The 12,416-nt window shown below is 40.1% G+C and overlaps 1 protein-coding gene across 4 annotated transcripts in view; it reads right to left on the bottom strand.

The window, feature by feature from the left end:
- LOC128884809 (klarsicht protein) overlaps positions 1-12,416 on the bottom strand; it is a 168,879-nt gene that overhangs the window by 91,012 nt on the left and 65,451 nt on the right. For all 4 annotated transcript variants that reach the window (XM_054138445.1, XM_054138449.1, XM_054138446.1 and 1 more), the window contains exon 7: positions 30-305. In XM_054138445.1, coding sequence (XP_053994420.1) covers positions 30-305 — 276 coding nt within the window. The remainder of the gene's footprint in view (positions 1-29; positions 306-12,416) is intronic.

Raw genomic sequence — 12,416 nt, 5'->3', positions numbered from 1 at the left:
CAAACAAAAGAACGGATATTCGGACTCACCTTGCTGCTTATGCGGGATACGAGTGTCTCGATGTGGCATTGCCATTCCAAGGCACGTAGAAACAGCAGGTGCCACCGACGTTCCAGAGACCTCGCGATTCGCAAAACTTGCGGCGGTTCCCGTTGTTCCTGTTCTTTCTCTGGCTCCTGTTTTTCTTCTTGTTGCTGTTGCGATTGTTGCTGTCGTTGTTCCTGTTGTTGCGTGTAAACTTTATCGCCTAATTTTACTACCGAGCTAACGATACGACCGTGCGCCTCTATGTCTCGTTGGAGTACCTGGAATCATTACCGAAACATTGCAATGTTATTACTTGTCTATGATATGAAAAAGAAAAAAAAAAAGGAAAGAAAATTTTGAAAAGTCTGAATTTTGAAACGATCTTTTGAATTTTCCAAGAATTTGAAAAAATGGAGCTGCTCACTTATTGACGCATACCTCTCGGCGTGACCTTTCGCAGGGCCTAAATTCGCATTCGAATCCTACACTTAAATCTTACAACGAGGAGTCATTTATTTACAAATGCTGTCGCATGTTATATATTTTTTATAAGATGAATATTAAATAATAACACTTGCAAGAAAATGTCTTGAATCTGTTAATGGTAAAGTCGTTCTGTAAAAAGTTGATCGAAATCGGTGCCATTTAATTGGGTAATTTTCGCCGGCCCTGCCCTCGATTGCTTAACATAAAATTGTGACGTTTAGCGCGAATACAACTTTTCGCACTATTTACTACAGACTTCGTTCGCACGAAACTGGCACGTTATTTCGTACACCGATGAAAGGGGTGTGCCTAATGAAATAACAAAGCTTGCCTCCGGTACAGAGTCTTTCTTTTTTTTTTTTTTTGGTTGGCTTAACACATAATTACGATTTCGATCAGATGCCCGCACAATAAAAGGCTATTAAAAGATTGAGGTTGTGAACGTCATCAGTCACGTCGCGTCACTTTTATGATCAACTCGTGACAAAAAACGAACATTAAACAAGAACGTTAGTCATCCACGTCGCATAATCATTCGTTGGATTCGACGTTTAAAAATTGTTTCATTCGAAATTCGAAAGTTTCGGGATGCGAAAGCCTTGGCAGGTCGACACAATTGAAAATTGGTCTATAGATTGAGTGAAAATCTCGCAATTATCGAAAAAGTTTGTGAGATATTTATTATCATTATTGATAAGATATTAAATAAAATATCGATAAAATATATTGTCTAGTGGAACATGCACTAAATGTGGAAACATAAATAAATACGTAATATTTGTTTGATACCTATTGACCTACAAATGAAGCATTTTTGTTACGGTCGATACTGTGTTTTGAAGCCGATGTAATTTTATTAGAAAAAGAAGTACGTTCGGTCTACACGTGCAAAAACCTACTAGAACGGTACATGGCGGCGACATCCAGTCTGCATTAGTTATATTTAGACATTGCAGGAAGCTTTCGACCGTTCTTTTAAAAGAAAGACAGTAACATCTGGGTTAATGAATTTTCACCACAAATTAGGGCAACTGTATTCTTCTTTCTACGACATAAAAATGGATTTTATTTTACATTCTGATGTTACTGAAATATGTATTTATTTACAAATGAAGTATTTTTGTCGAATTCATTTAAATCTTGCGTCACTCGAGTATGCATACTGGAATTTGTTGCAAACAGAACATTTGCATCGTACAGAATAGATTTGCTTTTTTACAAAAATTTGGTAAAACGTCACACGGTGGCGACATTAAGCTTCCATTAGATATATTTAGACGTTACAGGAAGCTTTCAACCGTTCGAGTGAATTTTCGTCCAAGCCGCACAAAAATAATTTAAACGCGGTAACTTTGCTTCGAATCCGAACGAAACATTAAATTTTACCTGAAAATTGAATACATTCTTGTACGTACAGCGACAAGACAATCAAAGCGCGGTCGTTTGGTCCAAAACTCGGTTTCCATAAATCAGGCGAGGCCATAAACTGGGAGACGTTAAGTGGCAAATTACTATCATTCGATTAATTCGAAAGCGTGTAAAATGACGAATCGAGCTCACGGATATTAAGTGCAACAGGGAACAGAAGATTCGAAAGCGCCCGGAAGCCTAAATAAAGTTCGATTGATGCGCCTTAAATCACGTTTCGAGTAAGTACCGTTATCGGTGGGTGATCTTCGAAAGTCTTCTTTCACGCTGAGCGACACAAGATTAAGTTATGCCTTTAAAAGCAAGCACCGGGGAGAAACACGATTAAAGCACACGTTTAACTCCGTACTCCGTACAGTAAATCAACCTCGGAACGATGTCGATCGTTCGCACACGAAACTTAACAGTTTGCTCCTAAAATAATGTTTCCGATCCTTTCGGATACCGTCTCGACGGGATATTGATTTATTTATCGTGTCAGCGAACGTCGATATTTATTGCACCGCTGCGTGATTCGACATCTTCGCGACTATTCGAATTTATCGATGAATCTGTGAGATGTGGAACAAGATATTCGAGAATTCGTAGCTGGCGGGTATGCCTCAACATCGACAAATCCAGAATCGTGTATCGCGAAGTAAATCGAAATCATGGAAATTCCATAAGAAACGTAACAAAATAGAGGTAGAAAAGAAAGAGCGACAATATAAATATTATATAACGCTGCGTGAAGAAATACTAGTAATTTACGACAAGTATGAATGAAGTTCTTAGCGGCTAATTACTATGCAGAAAACAGGATTTAACTGCAGGTTGAAATCGAAAGGAATAAGAGAAAATAATCTCTGTCATTTTTCCATGTCCGTTAAGTTGTGAAACAACCTTGGCTCGGAGTAAAAGACTTTAATGCAGCGAGTTAGAACCTCTAATGATTTCGTGCGTAAAAAGAAGTTAGATTATGGCACAAAAAAGAAATAACTTTGAAAAGAAAACGTTTTCTTCTAGCAAGAGCCTCTAATTATCTGGTAAAAATTATTCTGAGAGTGAATTCATTGCTTCGATGCTTAATATTAATATGCTTCCGTATCATAAACAAACAATTTATCAGATCGAAGAAGACCACAAACAGACACGTTTGACACTTTTTAATAAAAAGCAACATCTTAACTCCTCAAAAGTTGGCCTATGCAATTCTCCTTACTCTTTTCTTCCTTACCCTTTTCAGATTACACATCTGTATTAAATTCTTGCGCTCGAGATAAAACGGTTCGAATTTGCTTAGCAGAGAATGTATTAAAAAAAAAATCCCCCAAAAGGACAAAACTCGACGTTCTAGACTAGAATACTCTCCTAATTCCTGTTAACGACGGAGACCAATGATCGACTCGTTACGTACACGATGTCTGTATCGCATGACTCGATTCGCCTTGGCTCTCCCATTAATTAATTCACCGATGAAAAGTGCAGTCTTGCACCGAAACGCAGCATCCGAGTTGTTTCGCGCACAAAGAAACAGGTAGACACCGTTTCTCTCCGAGTAACACACGATCCCGGCGAACATATCGAATCCTGGCGTTATGAGAGGCGATATTAATGGCACCAAAGTCGTGAAACCCAATATCGAACGGCCACGCTTTTACTCATTTTTCATTCCAGCCTTCGGCTTCCTCCTTTCGACGCACCAGGTGAAATTCATCAATTCGACGCGATTAATGAGCAGCAAACAAAAAACGAACGCGACTAGGAGGAAGCAAGCGGCGAACGACGAAGGAAAGCGAGGCCGGGGGTTCGTAGAAATTCGCGCAGCCTTACTTGAGCGGCGCGAAGAACACACCGTCAGACACGGTTCCCAGTAAGAAGGAAGTATAAAGTAGGATTATGATTTTCCTGCCCACGGCGGGATTGAAACGAGCGATAAGAAACCGCCGCACACGGCGCGCGGTACGCGCTTCTTTTTGCTCGCACTCTACTTTCCTATCCCGTGCATAATCAACGTTTGCTCATAATCGGACGGCGCTATTTTTTTTTCCGTTCGCGATTGACGACGCGCGTTTCGTGCGTTCGACCTGACGTTGAGAAAATACTGACCGCTTTTCTCGCGAATTTTCCGAGTCGACGCAAGTAAGATGTGGAGGATCGCGTTGTGAAATTTAGTAGTATTTTTCGAGAGAGTGTATAATTTTTATAGGATCATCTCATTAGTATTGAAGCTTGAGTGGTTTTTGTCAATAATAAAAAAGATGAAAATGGAGCAGCACAATCAACCAAGAGATATTATTACAGAAGCTCGAATTAAAGAGAGCACTTCAACTTTAGGACCCAATAGGATTTTCTACACGAACGTAATGTAAACACAATTATTAAAAAATAACTTACGAAATGGATTCGATACAGAGCTCTCCCATTAATTAATTCAGCAATGAAAAGTGCAGTCTGCGATTTCTTATGCGTACCTCTACGGACTAAGTTCCGCGAGGATCTCAGCGATGATCACACGACTGGCGATCGAGTATCGATTAGAAATTCATTTCCAACGCGAGCCAATCGATACGTGGCTCGGAAAAGCGTACAAACCGTATAATTTCGACGGATCGCTCGATAGCTTCGAGGATGAAACAACGCGAAATTCGCCATCGGGGCGGCAATCGTATTGCTCGATCGACCGGATGATTTACGCGGCGGGTTTTCCTTTTTCCTTGGCAGAGATTAGATCGTTATCCCACGAGGTTTCCTTGGTTGAATATAAATCATGGTTCCGGGTATCGCGAAATACCGAAAGCGGACGCCGTGCACGCTTCGGTGCAAAGGTTAAGCACACGCGTACAAAAGAAACGTTAAAAGCTTTTATTGCTTCCGCGAAGCAAGTCAAGCATTTCGACTCTCTGTACTCGTTACGCTTCGACATTGTTGGTGTCACGATATTTCGCGCGCAGAAGCGCTCTTTCGTTTTAGGAGCGAGAGGAATGAATGTACTTTATGGTTGACTAACGCGAATTCACTCCTGAGGGAAGTTTTCGGGAAAAATGGTAAAATCTGTTAGCTTTGTGGAAGCTTGCATTTTTTAAACCGTTGCGAAAAGTGATGACTCAAACCCTCCTTAATTTCGAGTGCATAATAATTATTTCTTACAAAATAAATCAGGTTACATCAGACGTTCGAATTGCGATCCGTCTTATACGATGCAACGCTTTGCACTTTGTGTCAGAGTTTTCGTTGTCGCCATAATTAATGTCAATGTTTGGTGTGGCATTTTAAATGGTTACTTAATATTTCTTCGAAGAAAATTTGACAGCTGCTCGATATCTTAACTTTTTGGAAGGAAAACTTGCACACTTATTGCGAGACATTTCACTCCAGAATGTACGAGAAACAGCTACGTTTTATGATGGGACCTTCGAAGAGTGGCAAACTGATATCTTCCATATTTTCCGAGGAAATACTCCCAAAAAATTACGGTATTTACTTGAATATATGTATAAAACGTTCTCAAAGTTTCATTAAATTATATATATTTCTTTCGTGCTCAAAAAATTCATGCAAATCACTAAAAAAAATATACTCCTAAATTTATTTTCCCTCTTAACTGGTGTATATTACCCCTGTATATTTTAATATCATCGAAATCTCTGACGTTGCGACACAAAAACGATCGATCTGACGCAGAAAGATCCGTGTATAATTTATTTTAAATATCGAAAAACAAATCATTCATACCGCGAGAACGTAACGATAACAGGAGTTACGCATAGCTTCTCGTCAAATCTATAATAATACTAATACTTTATATAATAATACTTTGTCTGTAAGAATACTTTGTTGCACTCACTGTACACATGACCGAACAATCCTGTCTCGTTCGCGAGAGAACACACGACCCAGAGACGATCGCCCGACTCGAAGACGCTCGGTACAACGTTCTCTGGTTCGCGGAGCCGAGTAGCTCAAATCTGCGAGGAACAAAAGGTGTTGTGCTTTGCCCCCGTAGCTCGCATTAGCCCACTTTCTCCGATAGATTGCGTACGATTGCGTGCGATTGTTCTACTTATCTCTTAGCGCCGAGCAATTGCTACTCGCGGTTTGCACCGCGTTACTTTCGACCACTTCGTTTCGCTGGAACGGCTTTTTCTCCCCCCGCGACGTTTCGAGAACAATGGCTCTCGACCACGCTCAAAAGAAACCTTCGCTTATCTGATATCGAGGATCGACGTTTAAGATAAAGGTAATTGGTGTTTCACGGGTAAGATACCGGCGGAGATGGGCGCGATAATCGTCTGGAGAAAAATCCCAAACATCGAGCAAAAGGTAATTATTTTAAGAACGAAAGGTAGTTGTCTGCCCCGTAAAAATAAATACCTGATTTGTGGTATTTTATAAAATTCTATTTAAAATTCTGAGCTTGTCTTCTTTTTTCTGATGAAGATTCTATACTCGTAGAATTATCTTCACTTTTTCGCAGACTTATGTTTGACGAATAACAATGTTTTAGATTCAACTTTTCCATTACTTTGTAAAGGTATTACTTGTCTATTTGAAATGTCTAGTGTAATGTAGAAACCTCTGATTAAACGTATCGATTTTCCATAGATTTTCTACAAATTTCTTGAGCCAGAACTGGCGAAACAGGATCCTACCTATTTTCGCTACGAGCTAAACAAAATTCCATGTGTGTCGTTTCAGCAATCATCGATTCAATTGCATTTCAGATTGAACGAACGAAAGCTCGCTCTGACAATGAGTGACTGGTTCAATCAAACGGACGATTCGAATAAATTACTATACAGTATTTTCATTCGTCATCTTTCATTTAAATGAAATTTTGCCCATCTTTCGACGCTGGGACTCGAACGAAGGAAGATCAAGAAAATTCGACACGGCACGAAGTACGTATGTAAAATAACGCGGAGTGCCTTAAGATGAATCTATCCGCAAATCGGAGCTATTTATAAAAGAACGACCTGTTTTTAAAATGGACTTCCATTGTGCCTTGAGTAGATAGTTGATTCGTGTTGCCCGTAGTTAAAGTTAATATTTAACAATATTTGGAGAGTGTATAGCTCACTTTCATTTCCTCAATTATTGTCTCCTGTTTACATTAATTGTACCTATACCACCAACATGGAAGTATTTTTATGTTAAATATTAACAGAAAATAAGAAACGTGAATATTATAAGCGTTATCAGGACAATAAACAAGCCTTTATTTACGTTGTGCATTTTCGTAAAGTGACTCCTATCTAAAGACTCGATAAACCAATAACGATATAAATATTTTAAATAAACCTACGGCAGATATCTCCTACATTTCGCGCTGATAATAAGCGATTGGTGACGTTAAACCGTGATAAATTCCTATCGATCGGTCAAGATCCAAGTCGTACGTGACATTTTAAACGAACGTAAAAAATCGCGAACTTTCATGTTCGCTCTACGGATGACCCAAGAACGAAATATGATAAATTATGTAAAATCGAGGGTTTTAATGGCGCGCTTCATAGTCGCGGAATGTTTACAGAGAAATGATCGGTTACTGTAGATGTTTACATCCGCATTTCTACGCAAAGTGAAAATTCTGCATGGTTAATTCCAGCGGCATGTCGAGGAGATACTTGCATACTAGCCATTCGTCATCTTAAGAACAGATCGTTCTTCGAATCGTTGCAATTGTCGAGATAAGGATGGGAAAAATTCCCAGGTGAAACGAGAAATCGTAAAACAAATAACATCGAAGAGAGACTGCGGCGTGACGGAGGTCGACAGTGTACATTAATTTTCGGTGGTACGTTACAAAACGCACGTCATGCGCCATTCGTTTGCACTTCAATCATACTCAAGACCGTGACCGTGTGCATTTTCTAGCGCAACTAGCCGCGTATGAAAATGTCCGACGTTACTTACGTGTTATATTACAAATATAAAGGAAATTGCTGATTATTGATGGATTGCTATTTATTACACGAACGATAATCCATCAAGACCCTTCGACCCGTCGAATCGATAAACGTAACGTGCGTTTAACCTGTTCGTGTATCGATTGTAAACCATTTCATCTATTTCATCTATTAAATTTGCGAGAATGCCCAATGATGGGCTGCTTTGTTGTCCGTTCAATCATGGCATGAATATTACGCGAATATAATATTTCAATATTATGTTATAATTATGAATCATAGAACCGACAGAATAATCGAACAAGGAAGAATATGCAGGTATATTCTTGCAGGTAAACTCGCTCGCTTCGCAAAATGTTCCACGATCCTGGATCGGCGAATTATGCAAAGTGTAACCGGAGCCGATGGAAGCACGAACAAACGAATCGATCCTCGTAAATCGATTCTCCGTTTGGTGTGTTGACAATTTTATCGAGGGACGCCGATATCTTAATGGATATCGCGAATAATTACGAGATGAAAGTACCGTGAATTTCCTCGCGGCTGAACGCGCGACAAGCGCCAATAATATAAAATACGAAAGCTGGAACGGGGGAGGAGAGAGGCGAGAACTTACAGGACTATTTATGCGCGACGAGCGTGGAAAAATGGAAAATCTACGAGGAAACACGAGCGCGGAACGTAGGAACCGGCGAGCCACGGCGCAGGGAACGTAACACAGTGTTCGGTTTCCAATCTCGTGAATTATCGGGACACGCATCGAAAAGCTTTCGAGAACGACGTTCGATCGCTCCATCTCGCGTTACGCTGCTTTTATAGTAGAAAGTTTCGACACGTACCGATACATCATAGAACAATGCGCCGCGCCGTTCCTCGCTCCGACTTTGCATCAAGTAGTCGCGAGCCACCGATTTCCTGCCGTTATCGCGATTCCACTTTGCCGTGCGGCTTGCTTCCACCAGAGATGGGCAAAATTCGCGACCACGTACAAATTTCGAGTTACGAGTAGAGAATACAGCCGTTGATCAAATTGTTAGAGCACCTGGGAAGATGTGACAAAATGAGGTTCAGATCGACGCTTGGAAGTTGAAAAATCAAACGCAATGCTTCGCACTCTGCAAAATGTGCAGAGTTGTTACAAAATGTGCGAACAGGAATTACATTACATTAAATAGTCTAACCTTGGAAACGTGTCTTTGTTGGTATTATATAATTAAACGCGAAAGATAATTCCGAAGACACACGATCGACTATCGAACATGACAATTCTCAAATTTGATATACACACCTTTTACTTAACATTGGCAACCTTGCTTTTTTAAACCATTAGAATCATAATTTTATCTCGATGCTTCTAATAATTTGATCAACGACTGGGACCAACTTTGCCGAAGCAAATTAGCTGAAGGCAAATTAGGATCTGGATTGTGGAATAAAATTATATTTCACGAAAAAATCTTATCGATCGAATAAACATCAAGAAAAAAGCACTGTGTACTAAAGCACTTTGATCCGTCCTCTGTTATTCTTATAAAATTTCATTCGGACCATATCTAACGCAACATTTGTTTCGAACAAGTCAAGCGAGACCACTTTCGAAATATAAAGTTCCATTCACAGGTCGTAAGTTCTGCCCTGGAAAAGTTTGCAGAAAAAGATCGATGCTCGTTAACCCAGTTAGTTTCTACAAATTCTCGGCTCTCGTTAAACACCCGTGTAATCGCGAGTAATCGTTAAACCGAACCGCGTAAACATCGGACTGTGGCGAATCATAAACGCTACATAACTGCACGATACATGCAAATGCGTGTTTGAATTCGCGGCCGGAGTTCCGTGTGGAATTCACGAACAACCAAGTATGTCGTGTAAACGAAGCTTTGTACTATTTGCACCGAGAACTGACGCGATCGTGAAGAGCCACTGCAAAGTAGGAAACAAATTGCGTGCACGACACGTTCCATGATTGTGCATTTGTTGACGTGTCAAGGATATTTTCTAGCCGTATTGTATAATCGATTGGAGAAACCATTGTGCAATTATGTCGTGGTAAAATGCATCCAAACGTAAATTGGAATCGCTAACGGAGTAACACAAAATCGTCTTGCGCAACGAAGAACGACTTTGTCGATTGCATAAGTTGTATAAATGTACGAAGTTTGGATTTAGGGGGAAATACGAAGTACGAATTCTGAAATAAAGTAGTGACTTGCAAATAAAAGGGGAAAAAAGATAGAATTAATGTATCGAAATAAAAGTGAGTGTACGTCAAGATGATTTATGCTGAAAATTCTAAGAGACGTAGAGGTACGAATTCAAACAAAAATAGCACCTTATAGGGAATAGCAAAACGAAACTTTTTTGTATTTACAGTTTATTCGCGCGACATTTAGTTTCAGAGATAAAAATTGTAAACTTAAAAACCCTCTTTCCCCCCGAAGTTCAATTTTTGCAACGAACTTCGAATATTTCAATTTTTATCAAAAGTCGAACAGTCAACAGTCAAAGGGTTAACTGATTCTCGACACATCTTCCATACACGAAGGATATATTACAATAATCAAGAGATTATGAAATAAATATTCTGAATGAATTATGCGAGTTTATATTCAAGATAGAAAAATCTAGAAGTTTATTGAATTTTGATTTTAATTTGCTCTTGTTGAGGAATAAGTTATTATCAAATTTTTGTTCTTTTCATTGTTGACAGTAATGATAATTATAAAAAAAAAACTAAACGTGCACATACGCGACCAAGGGCGCGAAGAGATTAAAATTTGATGTCAGAGGTATCATGAATTTTCCGAACGAAATTTTCATAAAAATTCCGATCCCCGCGAGCTCCCTTTCAACGGTTATCAATAACGTTCTGCTCGCAATTTGCTAACGTTAACAGAGCCTTTGTGCAGCCAGTGAAAGCACAGCAGACAAATGGAATTGGAACAAATCGTAGAACAGAACGTTTGAATTTACCTGGCGCGAAACTCGGGCGTTGCATCCGTTCGTATCCAACGATAATCTTGTCCCAGTGCTCGATGGCTCTCAAGTAGGCCACGATCACCGTAAAACTTGAATGGTGCTATCTTGTCATTGCGATCATTTGCGTCGAGTAAAAGTGATCGATACACCTGACCGATGACGAACTGGGCGCAGACCTCGTTTAATTTACATGACATTTCGCGGTGCTTATGATACGTGACGGTGTATCGGGTGTCGCATTATGCAAAGCGCGCTATTTAGCGTCAACTCCCATCTGGGAGAAATCGGAGATACCGTTCCTCGGATTGCTTGTACAAAGTACGTGGCGATCTTGAAGCATTGTCGAGCGTGCGACAATTCCATCGTTGTAATTGACAGTACAAAAGAAGGAATGGAAGGATTGTCTGAAATGTTGCTTGAATTGTAGTTGGAACACCTACTTCGAACGATGCGTTAATCTTACGAGAGTGAACGTAATCTGGTGGATGATTTATGGTGTATGTTTAACACGAGGAGGGTTGATGTATCCAGAAATAAAATATTGATTTTTGGAGGGGTCCTTTTGGCTATGTATTTTCTTTTGTTACAGTTATTTAGCGAAAGAAATTTCGTTCTTTCCTGGCCGGGATCTTAAATTATTCAATTATCAACTAATAAATTCAATTATCAGTTCGTCGTTCCGAGAATTCAAAATTTGTTCTTTTCCCCCAAAAAGCTATCAAGCTAAGAAAAAATGTATAGTTCACCGAAAAGGTCTGATGCAGTTTGGAAACCTCTGTACTTAAACCAACAACGCAGTTCCACCCAGCGAGACGTGTTCACGATCCCGAGTCCGATAGAACCAACGCGTAACAAAATCTACACACCGGCCGATAAGCCTGACGGTAATTACGCAATTGGCAAAAAGGAGAATGAAATCGTAAAGAGTGCCTATGCACTGTCCGCAACTGCCAGCCGTCACGATACACGTCGTTGCCCACTTACAAGATTAAACCCGACCGTCCGTAATTTTTCATCAATTCGACCGATAAAACGATACCTTCTAGCCGATACTTAATCAGAGACTTTCGCGGCCGCGTGCACGCGAGCCACGAGAAAGAAAAGAATCAACGATTGACACAAGCCGGGATACCGGTGATAAAACGACACGCGTCTAAATAGGTCGCGCAAAACTAAAAGCCGCTAACACGTTCCGTATTGGCTGACCATCCATGGGAAAGTTAACGCTAAGAATGATGCTGGGCAAGATTAATGTCCGTGGATATTTCTAAAAAGACCAAGAGACTTCGGAGATACTTCAATTTGCATCTGATTAGTCACCGTGAGAGGTACGTTTTGCGATAAATCGAGCCGTCAAAGGAACAGAAAGGTGGTAAGCGGATTGTAAGTAGGAAAATGAGGTGAAAATATGTAATACGTTTTCTTTGCGAGGCTTCGTTTTGGGGAAAATCGGGTTCGAATAGGCGCGGGGAACATTTCATCGAATTTTAGGTGTTGGGACGGTGAATATGTCAGAAGACCAAGGTGTCAGAACACTGAATATGTCAGAAGACCAAGGTGTCAGAACACTGAATATGTCAGAAGACCAAGGTGTCAGAACACTGAAAATGT

Source organism: Hylaeus volcanicus, chromosome 2 (assembly GCF_026283585.1).
Source record: "Hylaeus volcanicus isolate JK05 chromosome 2, UHH_iyHylVolc1.0_haploid, whole genome shotgun sequence".
Taxonomy (NCBI): Eukaryota; Metazoa; Arthropoda; class Insecta; order Hymenoptera; family Colletidae; genus Hylaeus; species Hylaeus volcanicus.
This window is presented reverse-complemented; position numbering and strand designations above follow the sequence as displayed.